This window comes from Puma concolor, chromosome D4, assembly GCF_028749965.1.
Source record: "Puma concolor isolate L17-30 chromosome D4, mPumCon1.1.hap2, whole genome shotgun sequence".
NCBI classification, from domain to species: domain Eukaryota; kingdom Metazoa; phylum Chordata; class Mammalia; order Carnivora; family Felidae; genus Puma; species Puma concolor.
In genome coordinates, this window is record NC_141679.1 from 87,744,665 (window position 1) to 87,765,365 (window position 20,701).

Consider the following 20,701-nt stretch of genomic DNA (forward strand, 5'->3'; position numbering starts at 1 on the left):
CTGCTGCTTTGTGATGGTAAGTGCTCCCCCTAAATCAGTTCTGTGACACTGTTATTGTTGCCCAGGGCGCAAGAGTCTAAACTTTTCCCCTGAGGTCAAGAATGTGGCCGGTCCCCAAGCCGCCAGGAGCAGGGGCCTGGGTGGCTGGGGGTGGGGCTGGGGCCTCACCCCGAGCTGGGGCGAGATGTGGAGGGGAGGGGGTCAGCAGGAACAAAACGCTTTGAAATGCCTCCTCTCCATCACTGCCAACATTGTCCGCTGCCCGCGGGGGGCCTGGCACCGCCTCGCCGGGGCTCCGGCCCCCAGCCCTGGCCAGGCCCGGCCCGGCATCTGAAAATGGACAGAAGGTTATTGTCCCTCTTCGCGGTCCTTTGTCTGCCCCAGTTCCAGATGTCTAGGCTGGGACCAGGGAGCTGACCCATGGTGGGCAGGGGGGGAGAGGACAAAGGGGGAGAGCACGGGTCACTGCATCCTGAGGGGTCGTTCCCAGACCCTGAGATCCCACCCAGCCATGGCCCAGTCACCTTCTGGGCTGTCTCAGCCCTGGGATTGTCCCTGTTCCCTTGTCCCTTCTCCCCCTCCCACCAGACCAGGTTCGGGCCACAGGAAGGAAGGCCACAGGGGTGCAGGAGTTAAGTGCAGGAGGCCTTGGGATCCCCACAGCTTTACCCCAGTAATTGTGATCTTGGGCAAGTTGTATCTCCCTTGCAGCCTGCTGTCCCCATGGAGGGAGGTTCCACAGACCAGGGTCCAGAGCCTTATGTGCCAGCTCCATACTGGGTGTGGGGGTGCACAGTGCTAGGTGGGCCACTCAGATCCTTCCAGATTATGGTTAGCAGTCACAACAGTAAGGGGTGATACTTCCCACCCCTCTATGGGTTGGGTGCTGGGCTAACCACCTCACCTGCATTATCACCATCCTTTCACAACAAAATCAAAGACACAGAATATTGTTCTCACGTCCATTTTCCAGTTTTGGACCGTGACACTGAGATGTAAAGTCACTTGCCCAAAGCCAGGATGCCAAGAACAGCAAAGCCGGGATTCTAGCCCAGGCTGACCCGCAGCCACCCAGAGGAATGATCTACTAATAAATACTTGGAAGGTATTGAGTACAGAGCCTGGCGTGGCTCCGGGAGCTGGTGGTAACTCCGCCCGTCAGTGATCCCATTTCACAGATGGTGCTACCGATACCCAGATACCTTTCCTGGTGGGGTCGGGGGGAGTGCGGCAGGCAAGGAGCTCAGGGAGAAACTTAAATAGCAACAGCAACAGCGATTCCAGAACCGCCAGGACTGGCCGGATAGCGGCAGGCAGACCAGTTTCAAACGCCAATTCTGCTTGGGCTCCTGCAAGCAACTTACACTGACCATTGCCTCAGTTTCCTCATCTGTAAAATGAAAACATTCCCGACGTCACAGGGATGTGGTGAAAATTAAACTAAATAATGCCTTAGCACAATGCCTGGCACACAGCAGTTAATGATAGCTATTATTATTCTTATTACTATTGTTATTATTCTGAACAAATTTGTCCCTTTGAAACTTCCTCTCACCTGGGGTCACCTGAGGACAAGGCTCCGATGAGAGGAGGGGATGTCAGGTTAGCAGCTGTTGAGGGGGTGGGCATAGCAAGGCTTGGTCTTCTTGGGGGGGTCTCTGGAAGTCTTGCAACAGGCTACTCCCGCGGGGTGGGAGCTGGGGTGGTGGATGTAGGAAGGAGCTGGCTGGGCCCAGAGGAGTTAACAGCTCCCAGGCCCTGGCCCAGTGGGGCTGCCACGCTGCAGCCCCAGCCACAGCAACAATTTTCGCAGAGCTGCTTCCTGATGGGCAAAACAGCTGGCTACCCGGGGAAAACAGCTGGCCTAGCCCCAGCTTCCTGAGGACAGAGGCAGAGCCTCAGAGGAGGACAGCTCCACATCTGGGGTCCTGGGAGATGAGGGCATGGCCAAGAGGGAGAGGGTGGTCCTCTGGAGTGGGTGTGGGCGTTGGGTGGGACCCCTGGAGATGAGAGGGTGTGGGCGGATTCTTGGAGCAGAGGCCAAGGTATGCTAGGTCTAAGCAGAATGGGCAGAGTGACTCCAGCTGGGCAAGGGGTCTCAGTCTCCCCTCAAAGAGGAAAGATGAGGGGCAGGGGAGCCGATGGGGGTCGAGCCTGCACTCAGCCCTGGGTCCTCTTGGAACCGGGCTCGGAACTGAGCTAGGAAGGAGCACAGGCGGGTCTCCTGGACTCCTGTCTACCGAGCTGCACCCAGGACCAGAAGCAGGGCATGGACCCCTCCTCTGGCCAGGATGCTGGGCTCCTTTGGCCACAAAGCAGGACAGGGGCCCAGAGAGCCCCCAACCCAGGAGACGTGAAGCTGGCAGCTGGTAAGAGCTCCATCCAAGCAACCTCCCTGCCATGGGCCCCTGTTCCTAGCTTGCTTGGCTGCCAGGCTGTGAGGACCCCCAACCTTGAGGCTCTGTCTGGGCCCTGGGGTTCCCCCAGGCTGCCCCCACCCATTGGCAGGGAAGAAGCACCTGAGACCTCACATGAGGTTGGGCAGGGTAGGCAGAGGGTTAACACGGGTGTAACCAGAGTCCACTGGACCAGAGCCACCTGCCTGGGCTTCTGACCCCCAAGTCCACAGGCCAGACACCCCTAGGTTCTTTCTGACCAAGGGGGCTTCTCTAGCCCGCCTTCCTAACCTGCAGGAAGAGGGGGTCGGCCCCTACCTTGGGTGTGCCAGCCTCAGCGCCCCTCTCCCTGATGAAGGCCATCCTGCAAAGCCTTTGCCAGCGGACAGGCCTTGGAGCAGAGGCTCCCAGCGGGGAAGAAGGCGCAGGGGAGGGGGACAATTCTTCCGGGGTCTCTAGCTCCCAAAGCCAGACTGAAGCCTAAGGCGCTGGCGCCACCACCTGGCTCTGCCCAGAACCACAATGGCTGAGGGATGGGTGTGAGGATTCTGGGAGTCCGGGTGGGGTCCGGGTAGCCCAGAGCCCAGTTAAATGTTGGCCCAGGGTGGTCTGGACCTATTCAGCAAGAAGGGCCCAAACCATCTTTTGTTTTGTTTTGTTTTGTTTTTTCCCAGGCATAGAGTCTACATGACCCCGAGAATGAGGCCATAGGCCCCATAGAACAGCAGCTTCAAAGTTTAGCCCGCATCAAAACCGCCTGGCAGCCTTGTGGCTTTAACGTCCGCTCCCCCAGTTTCTGACTCTGTGGGTGTGGGAGGGGCCAGGAATTTGCATCTGTAACAGTGTCCAGGTGCGGCTGATGCTGGCTGGTCTGGGGACCATGCTCCGACAACCACTGCTTTAGCATTTCTGTGGATCTGGCCCGCTATTACCTCTGTAGAGTATGTCCTGTTATTATATCTGGGGGCAAAAAAAATTAGTGGAAGTACAGGTGCATGATCAGCCCATCTCAGTCCGTGACCCACCATATTTCTACTGAGAGCCCACCTTAGGTCCGGCTGGCCCTGCTGTAGGGCTGGGGATAAAATGGTAAACGAGATGAACGGGTCCCCGCCTCAGAACTGACAGCCAGGAGGGTCTGGCACGTGATCTTCCCACCTGGGAGTCTAAAAGGCAGTTCGAAAGAAGGTCCAGACAGACCTCGAGTCACAGTCCACCAGCTTCATTTCAGGTCTTCCCCGTTGAGTAACTAGCCCACCAGCCAGTCCAGCTGCAAGCCCCGAGTCACCCAGATTCCTCACTCTGTCTCCTGCATGGAATCCCACAAGGCAGGGGCTCTGCCTCCATAGTGCGTCTGCTCTCTGCCCACTGTCATCTGTCTCTCTGAATGTGATCTCCTCCTTCCCTCCTTGCCCCCCTGGCCCACCCTCTGCGTGGCAGCCAGAGCAATTTTTTAAGGCATTATCACATCACTTCTCTGCTTACCCTCTCCAATGTCTTCCTTTTTTTTTTTTTTTTAATTTTTAGTGTTTATTTTTAAGAGAGAGACAGAGTGTGAGTGGAGGAGGGGCAGAGAGAGAGAGGGAGACACAGAATCTGAAGCAGGGTCCAGGCTCCGAGGGGTCAGCACAGAGCCTGATGCGGGACTCGAACTCAGGAACTGTGATATCATGACCTGAGCCAAACTTGCATACTCAACGTACTGAGCCCCCCAGGCACTCCCAAGTGTCCTCCTGTTGCACTTAAAACACATCCAAAATCCTGATGCAGCTTTAAGGCCCTGGGTGGTCCTCACCTCTTCCCATACTCCCTTGCTCCCTGGGCTCCAACCACTGGCCTCCTTGCTTGTTCCCCCCGCAGGATCTTGGCCCAACCTGTCCCCTCCAGGTGGAACACTCTTCTGCTAGAACTGCCCTGAGCAGGCTCCCCTTGTGCCCTGAAATAACCTCGATGTTGCCCCCCGCCCCCAGCTACTCTCTGTTCTTATGAACTGGTTTTATTTTGTTCATAGCACTACTATTCTTTGAAACTATTGGTTTATCTGTTTGTTTCCTGCCTGTGCCCTCACCAGAATGCGAGCACCCTAGAAGCAGAGATTGTCTTATGCACTATGTGCTCCATAAATACTTGCTGAATGAATGGGATTATAGAGGATGCCATGGCAGGGTAAGTCCCCCAGACATGACATGGGGAAGGTTTTCCAGAAGTTAGTTGAAGGCCGAGACAGGAGGGCCTATAGAAGTTCAGGCGGAAAAAAAACAAACAAACAAAAGGATGTGGGACAGTCCTAAAGCATGGAGTGTTCAGGAAAACTGTACATAGTCCAAATCGGCTTGAGCAGATTAGAGGAGAGGGGAGGTCAGAGGAGTCAGAGAAGTGTCACATAGGCCACGCAGGGCCTCGCTGCTCTGTGAGGGGTTTGAGCCCTATACTGAGGGCAGTGCGCAGTCCCTGAAGGGTGTTAACCCAGGGCATTTAGAAAGAGTGGCTGAGGGCAGAATGGTTTTTAGGGAGAAAGTGTGGGGGGCAGGTCTCTGGGAGATGCTGTGGGCCAGGTGAGTGGTACTGGTACACCAGTCGAGCGGCAGAGCAGAAGAAAAGAGGTGGCCAAGTGCCAGGGATATTGAGGAGGTGGTTTTGCCAGGATGAGGTGATGGAGTAGGTTGAAAGAGGGATGCGGCATCAGTGACACCCAGCTCTCCAGCTTGAAGGACCAGGTGGCAGAGGTACCATTCTCTAAATTGGGGAGGCCACCAGAGGGGGAGATGTTGGGGGGAAAGGGTAGAGTTCTGTTTTGAGCAAATGGAATCTTGGGGCACTTGGCTGGCTCAGTCGGCAGAACATGTGACTCTTGATCTCAAGGTTGTAAGGCTGAGCCCTACCCCTGAGTGTCGAGTTTAACACACACACACACACACACACACACACACACACACACACACACACACAGAATGTGGGTCCAAATCGGTAGTGGAGACACTTGCGGTTTTCCAGAAAGACAGAGTGGCCCACGTGGTCAGCTGCTGAAGAGAACCCTCTTCTTGGTTGAGGAGGTAATATCCTTTGTGGGGAGTGGCCAGGAGGACTCTGGTCTTGGCAGGAGCAGTTTGGTGGAACGGAGATGAGGAAGGGACCCTTGGAGCAAAGCACAGATCCTAGTTCAAGGGGTTTGGAGGGAGAGAGAGAGAGATAAGACTGTGGCTGGGGGCCCGCAAACAGCTTGGTGTTTTCCTGTTTTAAACTGGGGGAGATTCAAGTCCTTTGGAATGTCAAAGGAAGCACCCAGAAGAGAGGGAGGCTGATGATTCCAGGAAGGACAAGGGCATTTAGAGCTTAGGGCCTTTCCATCCTGAGGAGGGGGTACCTCTTCCCGTGGTACCAGGCAGTGAGAGCTGCAGTAGGCTTGGGGGAAGGGGATGGAGGTTTGCAGCCTGGAAATGAGAGCTCCCAGGTGAAGTCTTCTCTTTTCTCCAAAAAGTATCAGGGAGATCCTCCTGGAGCAGAGATTGCAGAAGCTGTGACATGCCACTGAGGAGAGGAGGCAGGAGCAGCACAGGGGAAACGGCCCGTTGGGCCTGGTCAGAGTCCAGTGGAGAGTGGAAATCCTGTCTGCAGTAGCCCCAACATGCCGAAAAGCAAGATGGTTATAGGGTTTTCCCGGGCAGGGTTGATGGGAGAACCCACAGGCAAGGGAGTCAGTGACAGGCTGGATCACTTGATGGACTGGGGAGAGAGGAAAGGGACAATGGGAGGGGTCAATGCATTCAGAGGAGAAGGAGGAGAATTGAGGAGGAGGAGTTGAGGCTGGAGAAGAATTTGGAAACCCCTGTGACCAGCAGGATGGACAGAGGCTCTGGGATGACTCCAGGATGGGAGAGGAGGGGCACACTGCTTCCTTTTAGAAACGGAATCCCCATTCTGGGGCTGGGAGTGCCTTCTGGCCAGAGGCTACCATGCAAGGGAAGGGACTCTCCCAGAGGACTTCAGACCTTTCATTGTAGGACCACTAGCCACCTAGAAGCTTTGGAGTGGGGCTGGAGACCAGGACTCCAGGGTTCAATGCCCCCACAGGTTGCCCCATCTTCAGGCAAGTCCATTCCTTGCTGGTTCCCCACCCTTCCCCCCTCAGCAGAGTTAGTGTGTATAGGCTTAGCCCTCTTCCCTGACCCTGGAAAGAGACTGAAGGGAGACCCAAAGGAGCCATAGGAAAGTAGGCCTTTACGGTGGGGGGGGGGGGGGGGGGCGGTGTGAATGGAAGGGGAGCTTGGCTTCTTCTCCAGTGCTGTCTTTCAGCCCCAGCAATTCTTCCGGGGCCAGGCTCCATGCCAAGAGAAGCTTGGAATGCATTCATTCCTCGCAAACCCACCCAGAGGAGGACCAGAGGTGGACCAGAGAAAGTGATACTGAGCTGGAACCTGCCGCTGGTGCCTTCAGGCCCCTCCCTTTCCTGCCCTCTCCTAAGAGAAGCTGGAGCCCCCTTCCCATCTCAGCTGGGGCCTCAGGACCCCGACTCTGCCCCAGGGGAGGCTATACCTCCTGCTTCGTACGTGGCTGGGTCAAGGTGCGGGCTCTGGGGTTCCCCCAGCTCTACACTTAGCCTGAGTGTGGCTTTGCTCTCTTAAAGGGCCGCAGCGCCGCCGGCGCTGGCGGCGGAGGCGAGGACGACGACGCGTGGAAGACGCAGCTGGATGGCGCGCCCAGGGCCGGGGGACCCCCGCCCCGCCCCCCAAGCCGGGAGTCGCCAAGCAGGTCTGAGAAGTTCCGCATGGGCCCGCCAGAGGGCGCCCGGGGGCGGGGGCGGGGGCGGGGGCGGGGCGGGAACCGGGGAGCCCGGCTAGGGCCGCTGCTGGTCGGTCCCGCCCCGCGGGGCTGCGACTGGGGTCCGAGGGTCGGATGGGTGGCCAGGGATTCCGGACTCAGGGGCGCCGGACGCTCAGTGGAGCCGGATTCCGGGGGCTGAACGCTCCGGGCTTCGGAGTGGGGCGTTCTCAGGCACCGGGGCGGCTCGGAGGCCGTCCCCCGGGACCCTCCCCTCTGCCTCCCTTCCCCCCGCCGGCGCCCAGCCGGGAGGGCGCTGCCCCTGGGTCGCGAGTGCGGCGGGTCTCCGGGTCCTGGTCCTCCGCTGCCCCTGGCGGAGGAGAGGGCACTTGAGAATCGGCGCGTAGCGGGTGGGAGGGGGAGCCCACTCTTCGGGGGTACGCTCCCCCCACCCTCTCCGGCCGCCTCGGCCCCGCCCCGGCCCCGGGCCCCGCCCCGGCCCGGCCGCACCGCCCACTCCCCTCGGCCGGGCCAGAGCCCCGGGGGCCGCTGCCGCCGCCGCCGCCCGAGCGCCCGCCATGCGCGCCGCCCCCGCCGCCCCGCTGCTCCAGCTGCTGTTCCTGCTGGGGGCGAGGCTCCAGGCTGCGGGAGTCGTGGAGCCACCGCTGCCCGCCGTGGTCCTTACCATCCTGGCCCGCAATGCCGAGCACTCACTGCCCCACTACCTGGGCGCGCTGGAGCGGCTGGACTACCCCCGGGCCAGGCTGGCCCTCTGGTGAGAGAGACTGGGCATTGGCACCCTCTGGGCATGTACCCCCGGGTCCCACGGACAGCCTCCACCCCAGATGGGCTCGTCTGCTCGTCCAGACACCACCCAGACAGGCCCCTCCCCTGGCAGACAGGCCCTCCGCAGTCGCGAGCCCCTGGAAAGAACCCCTTATCCCCTTGGCTCTGCGGACTGACCTCTGAGGACTTAGGCTGACCCCGAAACACTCACCCCGGCCCCTACTCCTCCAATGGGGACCTCCTCTGGGTTTAAGTGGGGTCCTCTTGCCCTAGCTTCAGAGCCCAAACTTAAGCCCCGTGGGCCCTGTGATTGGCTTGACCTGGAGTGGAGCAGACAGGAACAGCTGGCCTTCCCTGGGTCCCCACGTGGCAGAGATCAGCAGGACTGGGGGATCCTGGGGAGCAGGTGAGGGTGCTATCAGTCTGGTTCCATGCTGCTCTGCAGAGGGGTCAGAACTGCTCCTTCTCTGGGCAGGTCCCAGCCTCTCTGTGGAGGGTGTGGGTCCTGCCATCCGAGGGCAGAGCCCCTACCCTAGAATCTCTCCCCCAGCCGTCCCCACAGGGCGCTGGAATCAGAGGCCACAGTCTGTGGAAGCCAGAACAGGGAGGAGTCCCAAGCTGAGGTTGGGGATAAACCGAGAGAAATGACAAACTACCCCCCACAACACACCAAAGTTGGGCTTGGGGTGGAGCGTGGCCTGGGGAGGCGGCCCACAATGACCACAGTTTGGGAGTTAGTTAGTTCCCACCCCGCCAAGACGTGACACGTAGTTAGTCCTCACTTCTGGGGAACTGGCTTAAAGGGGCAGGATCGCCTAAAACCTGGGGTCTTGGCCGAGCCCTCTGCGTCCCCTCTGTCCTGGGAGTCCCTTCCACAGAGGAGAGGTTATGCTCTGTGGTAAGGGAGCTCCGTCCCATCAGCCCTTCTCAGGGGATGTTCAGAGTATGGCTTGGTCCTTATCACAACTTTCGGGCAGGGGAGGCAGCAGCTCTTCTGTCCAGTCCTGAGAGGGGGAAGGGACTGACCTGTCTCCTGGCGAGGACGGAGGGTATCGGGGGCACGTGGCAGGTGTGTTCCTCAGAGTTGAGGTACTTTTTCTTTCAAATGCATTCGTATCCTGTCGTCTCAGCCCATGAGCCACGCAGGACAGCTTACAGTTACAGAGGCAGAAAGTGAAGCCCAGGGACTGATGGGACTTGCCTGAGGTCCCGCAGTGGGTCACAGACCTGTGACTGGGACCCGGCTGCTTGCCTTACTCTGTAGCACACCTCCTTCCGCTGCAGCACCCAAGGGTCTAGCCTCACAGGTGCTGGTGCTCCAGGGGTCACGGCTGCCTCGGGGTTTGGCTCCTCCGTGGCTCCGCCCCCTCACCCTTCTTCCTCCTGTGTCCCCAGGTGTGCCACGGACCACAACACGGACAACACCACACAGATGCTGCAGGAGTGGCTAGCCGCTGTGGGTGATGACTATGCAGCTGTGGTCTGGAGGCCTGAGGGGGTGCCCAGGTGGTGATCTCAGGGGCAAGGTTCTTGGGGAGATGGGCTATAGCTATAACCTAGAGAGGAAAGGGGACAGCCCCAAGCCACAGCCTTCAGGCCAGGGCTCTGTCCGCTGCTCTGCAGAGACGAGGACCACATGTACCTGCCCCAGGGGAACATCTCGTCTCTTTACCCTCTCAGGTCCTACCCAGATGAAGAGGGTCCCAAGCACTGGACCAAAGAAAGGCACCAGTTTCTGATGGAGTTGAAACAGGAAGCCCTGACCTTTGCCAGGGACTGGGGGGCTGACTACATCCTGGTAAGAAAGCCTGGCTACGATGGGAGTTTCCCTCAGGCGGCGGTATCAGTCCCTGATAGACATCTTGCTGTGACTTGACAAACCTGTAGGCTGGACCCTCCAGCTAGCAACCTGGGTCAGAACCCAGACCAGATATTGAGCTTGGATCCCCATGTTTGAGTTCACATTAGCTACTAAGCCTGGATCCCTGAGACAGATTGCAGGGTATATACTGAGCCTAGACTCCTAGAGCCCAGAGTGTAAACTGAGCCTGGTTCCCTGGACTAGAACTCAGAGTAGGTCTTTGACTCTACTCCCTAAGTCAGATCTAAAATAAAGTTCTCACGGGGCACCTGGGTGGCTCAGTGAGTTAAGCGTCTCACTTTGGCTCAGGTCATGATCTCACAGTTTGGGAGTTCGAACCCTGCATCAGGTTCTGAGCTGATGAGCCCCTCTCGACAGCTGAGAGTCTGAAACCTGCTTCAGATTCTGTTTCCGTCTCTCTCTGTCCCTCCCCTGCTCATGCTCTTTCTCTCTCAAAAATATATTTTTTTTCTAAGTTTATTTATTTTTGAGAGAGATAGAGACAGTGTGAGTGGGGGAAGGGCAGATAGAGAGGGAGAGAGAGAATCCCAAGCAGGCTCCATGCTGCCAGCACAGAGCCCGATGCGGGGCTTGAACCCATAAAATCATGAGATCATGACCTGAGCTGAAACCAAGAGCCAGACGTGCAACCGACTGAGCCACCCAGGCACCCCCCTCTCTCTCAAAAATATAAATAAACATTAAAAAATGTTTAAGTAAAGTTCTTAGATCAGCAACTCAGGTTTAACCCCTGGACCCAATCCATGAACCAGTGCTCCAGACTAGATCCTTGGTCCAGAAACAAACTTACCTTGTTTATAGGTTCGAACTTTCTAACGGAAACCCTTCGGATCCCAGGAGATATGTGGGCTCTCTGGCAATCCAGAGGGATCCCACTCAGTGAATCCTTGGGGGTGTAGCCCAGACAAGGCTGGGACCTGTGACAGCCACCTCCCAAAAGTTTGCAGATACAGACAACATTCTGACCAACAACCAGACACTGAGGCTTCTGATAGAGCAGCGGCTGCCCGTGGTGGCCCCCATGCTGGACTCCCAGACCTACTACTCCAATTTCTGGTGTGGGATCACCCCCCAGGTAAGGCTGGGATGGAGGCCTCAGGTCTGTGGGCCATGGCGGGGGAGCAGTGCTCTGGGGAGGACGGGCCGCTGTCATAGCTCAGAGCAACCCTTTTCCCCAGGGCTATTACCGCCGCACAGCCGACTACTTCCCCACCAAGAACCGCCAACGCCGGGGCTGCTTCCGTGTTCCCATGGTCCATTCCACCTTCCTGGTATCCTTGCGGGCTGAGGGAGCAGCCCAACTCGCCTTCTACCCCCCTCACCCCAACTACACCTGGCCTTTCGACGATATCATCGTCTTCGCCTACTCCTGCCAGGCTGCTGGTGAGGACCAGCTCCCTGTGAGCATTCCTGGGGGCCTCTGGGCCTTTGCACATGCTGTTCCCTCTGCTTTGCACACCCTTCTCCAGTCTCCAATTCATCCTGTTAAACTCTTGTTGGTCCAGGTCGTAGCCTTTCTTGAGCCCGCTGTGCCAGTAGGCTAGATGTCCTTCTTCTGGATTCCTGGCACTTTCATGCATTGTTTCATTAGGCAAATGTTTATGGAGCACCTACCATGTGCCAGGCACTGGGGAGACAGTGGTGAGTAAACTCAGGCAGCCTCTGCCCTCCTGGAACCTCCAGTCCAGTCAGTCCAAGGAGCTCACAAATCAATGTGCAATCACAGCCATGACAGGAAGGAATGTTTCTTGATTCTAGGTGCTCAGGGAGCTTAGACCAGAATAGATCTGGTCAGGGAAGGCTTCCTGGAGGGTATGAACTTTGAGGCTGAGATCTAAAATATGGGAAAGCATCAATAAGAGCAAGAAAGAGCATTTCAGGCAATGGGACCGGCAAGTGCAAAGGCCCTGTGGTAGCAGGGAACGTAAGAAGGCAGGTGACAGGACCCCAATAAGTGAGGAAGACATGGCACAGGCTGAGCCAGGGGCCAGCCTATGTGGATCTGACCAGCAAGCATCTGGTCTTTAGCCTGAGAACATCGGGCAGCCAGGAACACTCTGATGTTGGCATTATTTTTAAAATGGAAATTACTGGAGAGTGTTTGGGCTGAATTGGGCTAAATCCAGTCCTGAGAAAGAGTCAGAGACGGGAGTGAGACAGAGACACTGGCGTTGAAAAGAGAATCTTAAGAAGAGACTAATTCGGGAAGAATGAGAAGTGACCATCTAATCCAGAAGTGCCGTATGTGAGCGAGCGGGCTGCCAACAGTGGCCAGAGGGGAAAGTGTGGTAATTGGCTTTTTCATGCAAGGGGTATTGGTGGAGTCCGTCGCAGACAGGCAAGACAGGAAATCTTACCAAGTGCAAAAAGTGAGCGAAGGAAAAACAGAGTCATGGAGAATCCGTGAGAAGCGGAAGTGTTCCCTGGCTTTTCCAGGGCTACCGCCGTTTCAAGGGGCAGCCGCTGGAAGGAATTTTGTACCGGGGTTTTGTCTGTATCATTCAGGCTCCCGGCGCCCGGCTACTGAGTCCCTGCTCTGGACCAGGCTCTGTGCTCCCTGCTGGGCATGGGGTTGACTTTTAAGTAAATACCGTGCGCCTGTCGCTGAAGAATCCGCAGCCCATACGAGATAAAAGGGAAATAAGTAGTTACAATAGAGGTGACAAATGTTGAAGAAATAGAAAAGGTGGAGGGCAGCGCGGGCGGGGCAGGAGGTGTGGGGTTGCGTAGAGGGGTCTGGGCACGAGGTGATGGTGCTGGATCCAGGCGGGGCAACAGGGACGGGCATAGGTGGGGGAGCTTTAGCGGGTGGGGCTGGCCTGGCCCGACGGCTGTGGTCAGGTGAGAGTTTGTCTGCTCCTCCCTCCCCGGGATGCGCGCCACCATCCCCCAGCACCCAGCTGGTACCCTAGACACATCTGTTGAATGAATAAACCATCTCGGCAGAAGGGTCCCTTAGACACCGTTTGAGTAAAGCCCTTTCTCCCTCCAGCCCCACGGTTGGGACACTGAGTCCCCAAGAAGACACATGCTTTGGGTTCTGAGAGCCCTGCCCCGCCTGCAGCACCCACCCAGCCTCTCTCCACAGGAGTCGCGGCCCACGTGTGCAACAAGCACCGTTATGGGTACATGAACGTGCCTGTGAAATCCCACCAGGGGCTGGAGGACGAGAAGGTCAACTTCATCCACCTGATCTTGGAGGCGCTAGGTGAGGGCTGGGAGATGGGGTGCTAGCCGGCTGCCACTGTTCCCTGCCACCCCCTGTGCCCCTTCTCCCAGGCCCTGGACCTGACTGGGCAGTGGGCTTGGGGTCTCAGCCTTACCTCTAATTCATTCCTCGTCTCTGGGCAAGTCCTTCTTGCTGCTGGGCCTCATTGTCCCCATCTCTACAATGAAGGCAGGTGAAGTCTATGATCTCTGAGGGCTCTTCCTGCTGGGTGTTCTGCCGAGGGGGCAAAAATGAAGTGGGGGGCTAGGACTCCAGGGTCACTGCTGACAAGAGCCAGTAGGGATTCATGATTAGGGGGTACTTTTCTTCTGCAGTGGACGGGCCCCCCATGTGGGCCTCAGCTCACGTGTCCCGGCCCCCAAAGAAACCCAGCAAAATGGGGTTTGATGAGGTAAGTCCCCTCAGCCCACAGGAGCGGGGTGAAGAGGTGGGTGGCCTCTCCCCTCCCTCTGCACCCACCCCCGACTCTGCACCCACCTCCCCTTCCTCCTCCAGGTCTTTGTCATCAGCCTGGCCCGCCGGCCCGACCGCCGGGAACGCATGCTAAGCTCGCTCTGGGAGATGGAGATATCTGGACGCGTGGTGGATGCTGTGGATGGCCGGTGAGTCTCCCTGGGGGTGGGGCCCTGGGCAGCTGAGGGAGCAGTGTGGTCCCTTGGAGCCCCCTAGCAATGGGGAGAGCAGACAAATGAATTGAGTGTTAGCTGTTCCAGGAGGTACTCAAACAGGGCCTGAGTCATTATGTCATAGAGAACCCCAGGGCAGACCCCGATAGGACAGGATGGCCTCCTTCAGCCTACTGGAGGGAGGAGAGTACGGTGGTTAAGGCCCAGAATCTGGAGCCCCGAGGCTTGCGCTCCAGCTCTGTCACTTACCAGCTGGGTGACCTCTGGCAAGTTACCGCCACCTCTCAGCCCTGCTGTGTGAATGGCAGACAATTGTGTCTCCCTTTTAGGACTTGTAAGGGCTCAGTGAGGATTTTGCACAGGGCCTGACACATAGTAAGTATTCCAAAAGTTAGGCGTCTTTATTATTATCAGGCTTATTCTTTTCCATCTTGGACTTAGGTCCCTGATGGGTGGGGGTGGGAGCGGGCCAGTCATGTGGCCCTGGGAAACCAGAGGTCACACGGCTGCACTTGCCCACTGCTGTTTGCCACTTACACCCCCACCCCCACCCCCACCCCCCACCCTTCAGATGGCAGGATGTCCATCTTTTCCCTGGGCATCTGCCCAAGGAGTAGATACCGTGTTCCCCACATTCATTCTGGGGAACATCTTCTGACAGCTTCAGGCCACATGAAGCAGTAACAAGGCTGACATCTCCTTCAAACTAAACTCCAGGGTGCCCCCAACAGGCACAGGCGAGGCGCCCCTGGATGGGTCCCTGGCGGGCACCCCGTACCCCATTAGTCCCGTCTCCCTCAGGACCCTCAACAGCAGTATCATGAGGAGCCTCGGCGTGGACCTGCTCCCTGGCTACCAGGACCCCTACTCAGGCCGCACACTGACCAAGGGCGAGGTGGGCTGCTTCCTCAGCCACTACTCCATCTGGGAGGAGGTGAGGAACCCCCTTTTGGCCCACACCCCCCACAGGCAGAGCGGGGCCACCCTACTCACTGCTCTGTGCTCAGCACCCAAGGGAATCCGTGGGTGAATTCATACATTTTTAAACACCTGGCCGGCAGCTTTTTTGTTTTTAAATTTTTTTTAATGTTTATTTATTTTTGAGAGAGAGAGACAGAGTGTGAGTGGGCAAGGGGCAGAGAGAGAGAGAGACACACACAGAATCCAAAACAGGCTCCAGGCTCTGAGCTGTCAGCACAGAGCCCGACGCGGGGCTTGAGCTCACGAACCGTAAGATCATGACCTGAGCTGAAGTCTGACGCTTAACCGATTGAGCCACCCAGGCGCCCCAAGACCTGGCCTGCAGCTTTAAACTGTGTTCATCCCTGTATCTCATTCATTCTGTCATCTCTGTTGAGCACCTCCTGTGTGCTAGGAGATATTCTGCTCTGAGAATACGGAGACAAATCAAAAAAAAAAAAAAAAAAAAAAAAAAAAAGGGCCTTTCTGGTTCTCTTGGGGCTCAGGGACCAGAGGAGGGCACAGAAACCGAGGAAGAACCAAGCTTGCCATGGAGGGTAGATGTACAGGCTTGTCCTGGAGTGTGGACCAGCCTAGATTCCTGGACTGATGTGGGGTCAGGGTGGCATTGAAGGGCAGTGAGAAGAGGCTTCTGGGCAGAGGAAAACAGTGGAGCAAAGGCCCTGAGGCAGGAAGGAACTGTATGTTCAGAAGTGGGAAGAAGAAAGGCCTGGGACTTGGCCAGGAGGACTCAGCTTAGGGCTGCCGGTATGGGCACCAGTGAGAGGTCACTGCCTGGCCACTGAGGAGGGACGAGGGGACTGGCCCTGCAAGGGGACGGTGCCCCCTCCAGGAGGCAGCACCCAGGCCCGCTTCTTGTCTTTATTTTCTACTGCAGCCAAAATAGTGCATGTGAGCTCATATTTCTGTTTGTCTCCCTCTGTCTCTGAGCAGATTGAGACTGTCTCTGAACGTGATTTCTTTTTTTTTTTTTTTTTTCAACGTTTATTTATTTTTGGGACAGAGAGACAGAGCATGAACGGGGGAGGGGTAGAGAGAGAGGGAGACACAGAATCGGAAACAGGCTCCAGGCTCTGAGCCATCAGCCCAGAGCCTGACGCGGGGCTCGAACTCACGGACCGCGAGATCGTGACCTGGCTGAAGTCGGACGCTTAACCGACTGGGCCACCCAGGCGCCCCTGAACGTGATTTCTATTTCACCGTTGACTGTGCTGATTTCATGTTCTTTTCACATTTCCAGAAGTTACAAAAAGTACTTTTTCTTAGGGATCGTGGGGGCTAGGGTCTTTCTTCAGAAAAGTCCAGGAGGCCTGGTGAGGAACTGGGCCTGGAGTCCAGTAGATGAAGGTTCAGATCCCAGTTCTGCTACGGGCTGTGTCCTTGGACAAGTGGTCGTACCTCCCTGTGTCTCCATCTCCTTACTACAGTACAGGGATGTCGTGTGTCCTTCCTCTGGAGGGTCCCTGGGATAAGCAGTAATTCTGTGGCCCCTGGGGTATGGCAGCGCTCTGTGAATACAGCAAAGGTTATGATGGCTGTCATGATTCTACTTGAAGATTCTACCTCAGGGGAGGGGGCCTGGGGGGCCTTGAATGCCAGAGCGAGATGTTGGAATTTCAGTCCCCAGGCGGTGGGAGCCCCAGCAGGCTTTGGAGCAGCTGAGTGACTGACATGGCCAGGGCTGAACCTTTGGCATATAACTCAGGCCAGGGAGAGTCAGTCATTGTCAGGCAGGTGGAAGGGGACAGCCTGAATCTAAAGAGCCATCCCCCTGTGTTGTGTCCCCTTCCCCCACACCACAGGTGGCTGCCAGGGGCCTGGCCCAGGTCCTAGTGTTTGAGGACGATGTGCGCTTTGAGAGCAACTTCAGGGGGCGACTGGAGCGGCTTATGGAGGAGGTGGAGGCAGAGAAGCTCCTGTGGGACCTGATGTAGGCAGCCTGCGCCTCCAGGGGCAGGGGAGAGGGACGGCCTCCCCACTGAGCCTGGCCTGTGGGATGCAACTGGGGAAGGGGTCCTCTGACACCCTAGGACCTACAGTGACTCCCGGGCCCCTTGGTGTCGCCCATAGCTACCTGGGCCGGAAGCAGGTGAACCCTGAGCAAGAGGCAGCCGTGGGGGGGCTGCCACACCTGGTGGTGGCCGGGTACTCCTACTGGACGCTGGCGTATGTCTTGAGCCTGGCGGGTGCTCGCAAGCTGCTGGCCTCCCAGCCCCTGCGCCGAATGCTGCCTGTGGACGAGTTCCTACCCATCATGTTTGACCAGCACCCCAAGTGAGTCTCCGGTGGGGGCAGGGCAGGGTCACCTGACCCCGGGGAGCCTACCTCCACAAGCATGAAGTCCCCTCGCTGGGCGGCTGGGGAGACTGAGGCTGGCGAGGCTGAGTCACTAATGCGAGGTCACCAAGGAGTAGCCCAGCCTAGCTTTGGAGTCAGACCAACCGAGGTGTAAACTTTGTGCTGCCGTGTGGTTTTTAGTCAAGCCACTTCTCTGTTCTGAGCCTCAGTTTCCCCGTCTGGAAAATGGAGACGACAGAAACTCCGCTTCTGTCATTTGTCGTGAGGTCTTGAGGGGGAGGGCAGTGAGGGGCTTCGGGCAGGTGAGGTGCCCGGGCTCCAGGCAGGGGCCCCACCTCAGCCCTCCTGAGCCTTCCCCCCGCCTCACAGTGAGCAGTACAAGGCGCATTTCTGGCCACGGGACCTGCGTGCCTTCTCTGCGCGGCCCCTGCTCGCTGCTCCCACCCACTACGCAGGGGACGCCGAGTGGCTCAGCGACACGGAGACATCCTCACCCTGGGACGATGACAGCGGCCGCATCATCAGCTGGAGTGGCTCTCACAAGACGCTGCGTGGCCCCCCCCTGGACCTGGCTGGCAGTAGCGGGCACAGTCTCCACCCCCACCACCCTCGGGACGAGCTCTAGGTGAGGGCGGGGCTGGGAAGAGCCCCCCCCCCCCCCACCGCTCTGTCTCTGTGTGTGGCTCCCTGCATTTCTGTGTCCACCTCAAGCTTCCTCTCCCTGCCTGTCTCTGTCTCTCGGACCTTCTCTGTGTCTTCTCCTGTCTCTGCCTCTGCATATCCCACTCCCGTTCTTTCTCTTTCTCTCTTCTCGCCCCTTCTGTCCCACCAGGTCCAGGCAGTGACTCCAGAAGAGCTCTCAGGAGCAGGCCGCAGCTGGCCAGGGAGCGGACCTGGAGATCGCTGGCAGGAGCCGCCACCAGAAGCCACAGACCCCATAGAGACCCGACTGTCACCTTAGGCATGGCCACTCTGCCCTCTGGCCCCACCTTACGTGGGGAGAAACCACTCAGAGATGGGTCCCCTTCCCTGAAGTTCACGTAGCAAAAGGGCAGGGCTCCCAGGCCGTCTCACCCTCCTGACTCAGGATCCGGGGTGGGGGGGGAAGGTGGGGGGCTCCCCAGCCTTCAGTTCCAAGCTGGGCCAACACCAGGAGCCCTGCCTTCCCTGCAGACCCAACTGCTGGGGCCCCTCTGCCATCTTCTACCTCCACCTCAGTCCCCTCCCGACTCGACGCCTGGGTCTCACCTGCCTGGGCCCACCCTCTCCCCTGGCCAGTGGGAAGTACGGGGGGGGGGGGGGTGAGAGGAGGGCCCTTGCAGACTTGGTGCCCAGCACATGGTAGGCCCTCAATAAAAGCCAGCTGGTATGTGCACTTTATATGTGTAACTCCTGGATGAGCCTCTTTGTGTGTCATGAGGTCTGGGAGGGAAGGGTTCCCACCAAGGGTGCCCATGTGGAGGTGTCATGGCTGAGCAGTTGGAGAAGCAGAGAGAGGAGGGCAGCCTGGAAGAGGAGTCAGGCTGACTGGGCATGACCATCTCCTTGCCTGCTGATCTGGTGTGGATGCCATCCCTCCCTGGGTCTTAGTCTGGTGGTGAAATGGACATGGAAGGGAAGTGTCGTGGCTGGGTGGGTATGGAATGGCCTGGCCCGGCCCACAGTGAATGCTCACCCTTTGGGGCTGTCGTGGGCATCACTGGCTTCACCCTGATGGTCGGGGGCGGGGGGGGCGGTGCGCCCAGACCCGGGGCTGCTGAGCCTCCTTCCCTTTGAATCTTCAGCTGTGCAGTTGCCACCCTTCCCCTGGGAGAGGTGGGAACGATCCAAGACTCCCCTCTGGCCCTAACCAGTGTGGCCGCCAGAGGGCGAAAGAAAGCAGAATGTGGACCTTGTGGGCCAGGGGCGCCCTCTGCTGGGACGGAGCCAGCAATGGGGAAGGGAGCCTGGGGCCCTTGGAATTGCCTCCCTGTGCTGCCGGGCTACGCACAGCAGCTCCGCGTCTTCTGCTCTTCTGCTTAGAACTGCTGGCCTTCCTCCCTCTCCACCTGCCCTTCACAGGGTCAGGCTTCTGGGCCCAGCAGCCGTCTCCAGTGCCTGCACTCAGGCAGCTGGAGGGCATAGGGCGGTGGCTCCTTGCCTTGGCCGTGGCTGCCTTGGCCTCCACCAGCACAAGACTGGCACTGGCATGCCTAGGTTTCCTTTGTCAGGGGAGCCCCTCTCCCCTGGCAGCTCCTTGACTTGGTTGTGGAAGCACCAGGGCCCTGGCAGAGTTGGACAGGCGCCCCCCGAGGCTGGGCTATCTTAGGTTCTACCCTGGCTGGGATATCTAGCCGGCTGGCCTGGCTTTGGTCCCAGGACCTAGAATGTCTGTGAGAAGGACTTTGGGTGAAAGCTATAGGATTGATGCTTCGTTCCAAGAGTGAAAGCCATTGATTTCAGATGACTATGATCTTGACAAGTCACTTTTCCCCTCCAGGCTTGAGGTGTCCCCTTCGCTCATTAAAATAATCATTTATAGAGCCCCTCTTATGGGCCAGGTTCAGGCATTAGGGGTACAGCAGTGAATAAAAGTAGCCAAAAAATCCCTGACCTGGTGCAGCTGACATTCTAGGAGGGAGATAGACAAAAATAAATAAGTAAATATTAGAGAGTGGTAGAGCAAAATGAGGAAGGAGACATCAAGTATGGTCTGAGAATGGGGCACCTGGGTGGTTCAGTCGATTTGAGCATCCTTCAGCTCAGGTCACGATCTCGCAGTTTGTGGGTTTGAGCCCCGCAGCAACTCTGTGCTGACAACTCAGAGCCTGGAGCCTGCAGCCTGCAGCCTGCAGCCTGCTTTGGATTCTGCATCTCCCTCTCTTTCTGCCCCTCCCCCGCTCACTCTCTGTCTCTCTCCCTCAAAAATAAACAAGCATTAAAAAAAAAAAAAAAAGTATGGTCTGAGAAGTTCACATTTGACCAAAGGCTCAGAGGTGAGGGGGCAAGCTGTGGGGATATCTGAAAGAAGCCCATTTCAGACTAGGGGAACAGCATGTGCAAAGGTCCTGAGGCAGGAGCAGGACTGACAGGTTTAAAAGACAGCAAGGAAGCCAGCGTGCCTGGAGCAGAGTGAGCAAGAAGGAGCCAGAGCCTGGAGATGATAGAGCCAAAGTCAGAGCCAGAGCAAGGAGGGCCTTGGAGGTCCTTCTGGCTTTTACTCTGGAGCCGGGAGCCCCCAGAGGGTTTGAGGCCAAGAGACGACATGGTCTGGGGTGCCTGGGTGGCTTAGTCAGTTGAGCGTCCAAGTCTTGATTTCAGCTCAGATCATGATCTTGAAGTTTGTGGGTTCGAGCCCTGCGTCAGGCTCCGTGCTGACAGTGTGGCGCCTGCTTGGGATTCTATCTCTCTGCCTCTCTCTCACAAAATAAATAAACTTAAAAAAAAAAAAATCTTCTTTAAAAAAAAAAAGAAAGAAACGACACAGTCTAACTTACTTTAATTTTTTTTTCAACGTTTATTTATTTTTGTGACACAGAGAGACAGAGCATGAACGGGGGAGGGGCAGAGAGAGAGGGAGACACAGAATCGGAAACAGGCTCCAGGCTCTGAGCCATCAGCCCAGAGCCTGACGCGGGGCTCGAACTCCCGGACCGCGAGATCGTGACCTGGCTGAAGTCGGACGCTCAACCGACTGCGCCACCCAGGCGCCCCCACAGTCTAACTTATTTTAACATGATCACCCTGGCTACTGTACTGAGAATAA

The 20,701-nt window shown here is 57.5% G+C and overlaps 1 protein-coding gene across 4 annotated transcripts; it reads left to right on the forward strand.

Annotated features, from left to right (window-relative positions):
* The first annotated feature begins 7,688 nt into the window (after positions 1–7,688).
* CERCAM (cerebral endothelial cell adhesion molecule) lies at positions 7,689–18,336 on the forward strand. Of its 4 annotated transcripts, none has more exons than XM_086684165.1 (14): positions 7,829–7,929; positions 8,918–9,009; positions 9,336–9,446; positions 9,621–9,738; positions 10,763–10,897; positions 11,001–11,205; positions 12,911–13,030; positions 13,366–13,442; positions 13,547–13,653; positions 14,479–14,611; positions 16,461–16,588; positions 16,729–16,932; positions 17,326–17,581; positions 17,789–18,336. In XM_086684165.1, exons 3-13 carry the CDS (start codon positions 9,373–9,375, stop codon positions 17,579–17,581), a joined length of 1,557 nt encoding a protein of 518 aa, XP_086540291.1. In that variant the 5' UTR covers positions 7,829–7,929; positions 8,918–9,009; positions 9,336–9,372; the 3' UTR covers positions 17,789–18,336. The 4 variants fall into 4 exon arrangements, with proteins under 4 accessions (XP_086540288.1, XP_086540287.1, XP_086540291.1 ...); XM_086684163.1 differs by having other exon boundaries at positions 8,918–8,989; XM_086684162.1 differs by lacking the exon at positions 8,918–9,009 and having other exon boundaries at positions 7,689–7,929; positions 17,668–17,795.
* The last annotated feature ends 2,365 nt before the right edge of the window (positions 18,337–20,701 follow it).

What these genes read in the sequence shown, in the direction of transcription:
- CERCAM (XM_086684162.1), top strand. Translation starts at nt 7,733, where the DNA reads ATGCGCGCCGCCCCCGCCGCCCCGCTGCTCCAGCTGCTGTTCCTGCTG. An exon ending in CTACTCCTGCCAGGCTGCTG is followed by an intron (nt 11,206 to 12,910) that starts GTGAGGACCAGC and finishes CTCTCTCCACAG; the next exon opens with GAGTCGCGGCCCACGTGTGC. An exon ending in GTGGATGCTGTGGATGGCCG is followed by an intron (nt 13,654 to 14,478) that starts GTGAGTCTCCCT and finishes CGTCTCCCTCAG; the next exon opens with GACCCTCAACAGCAGTATCA.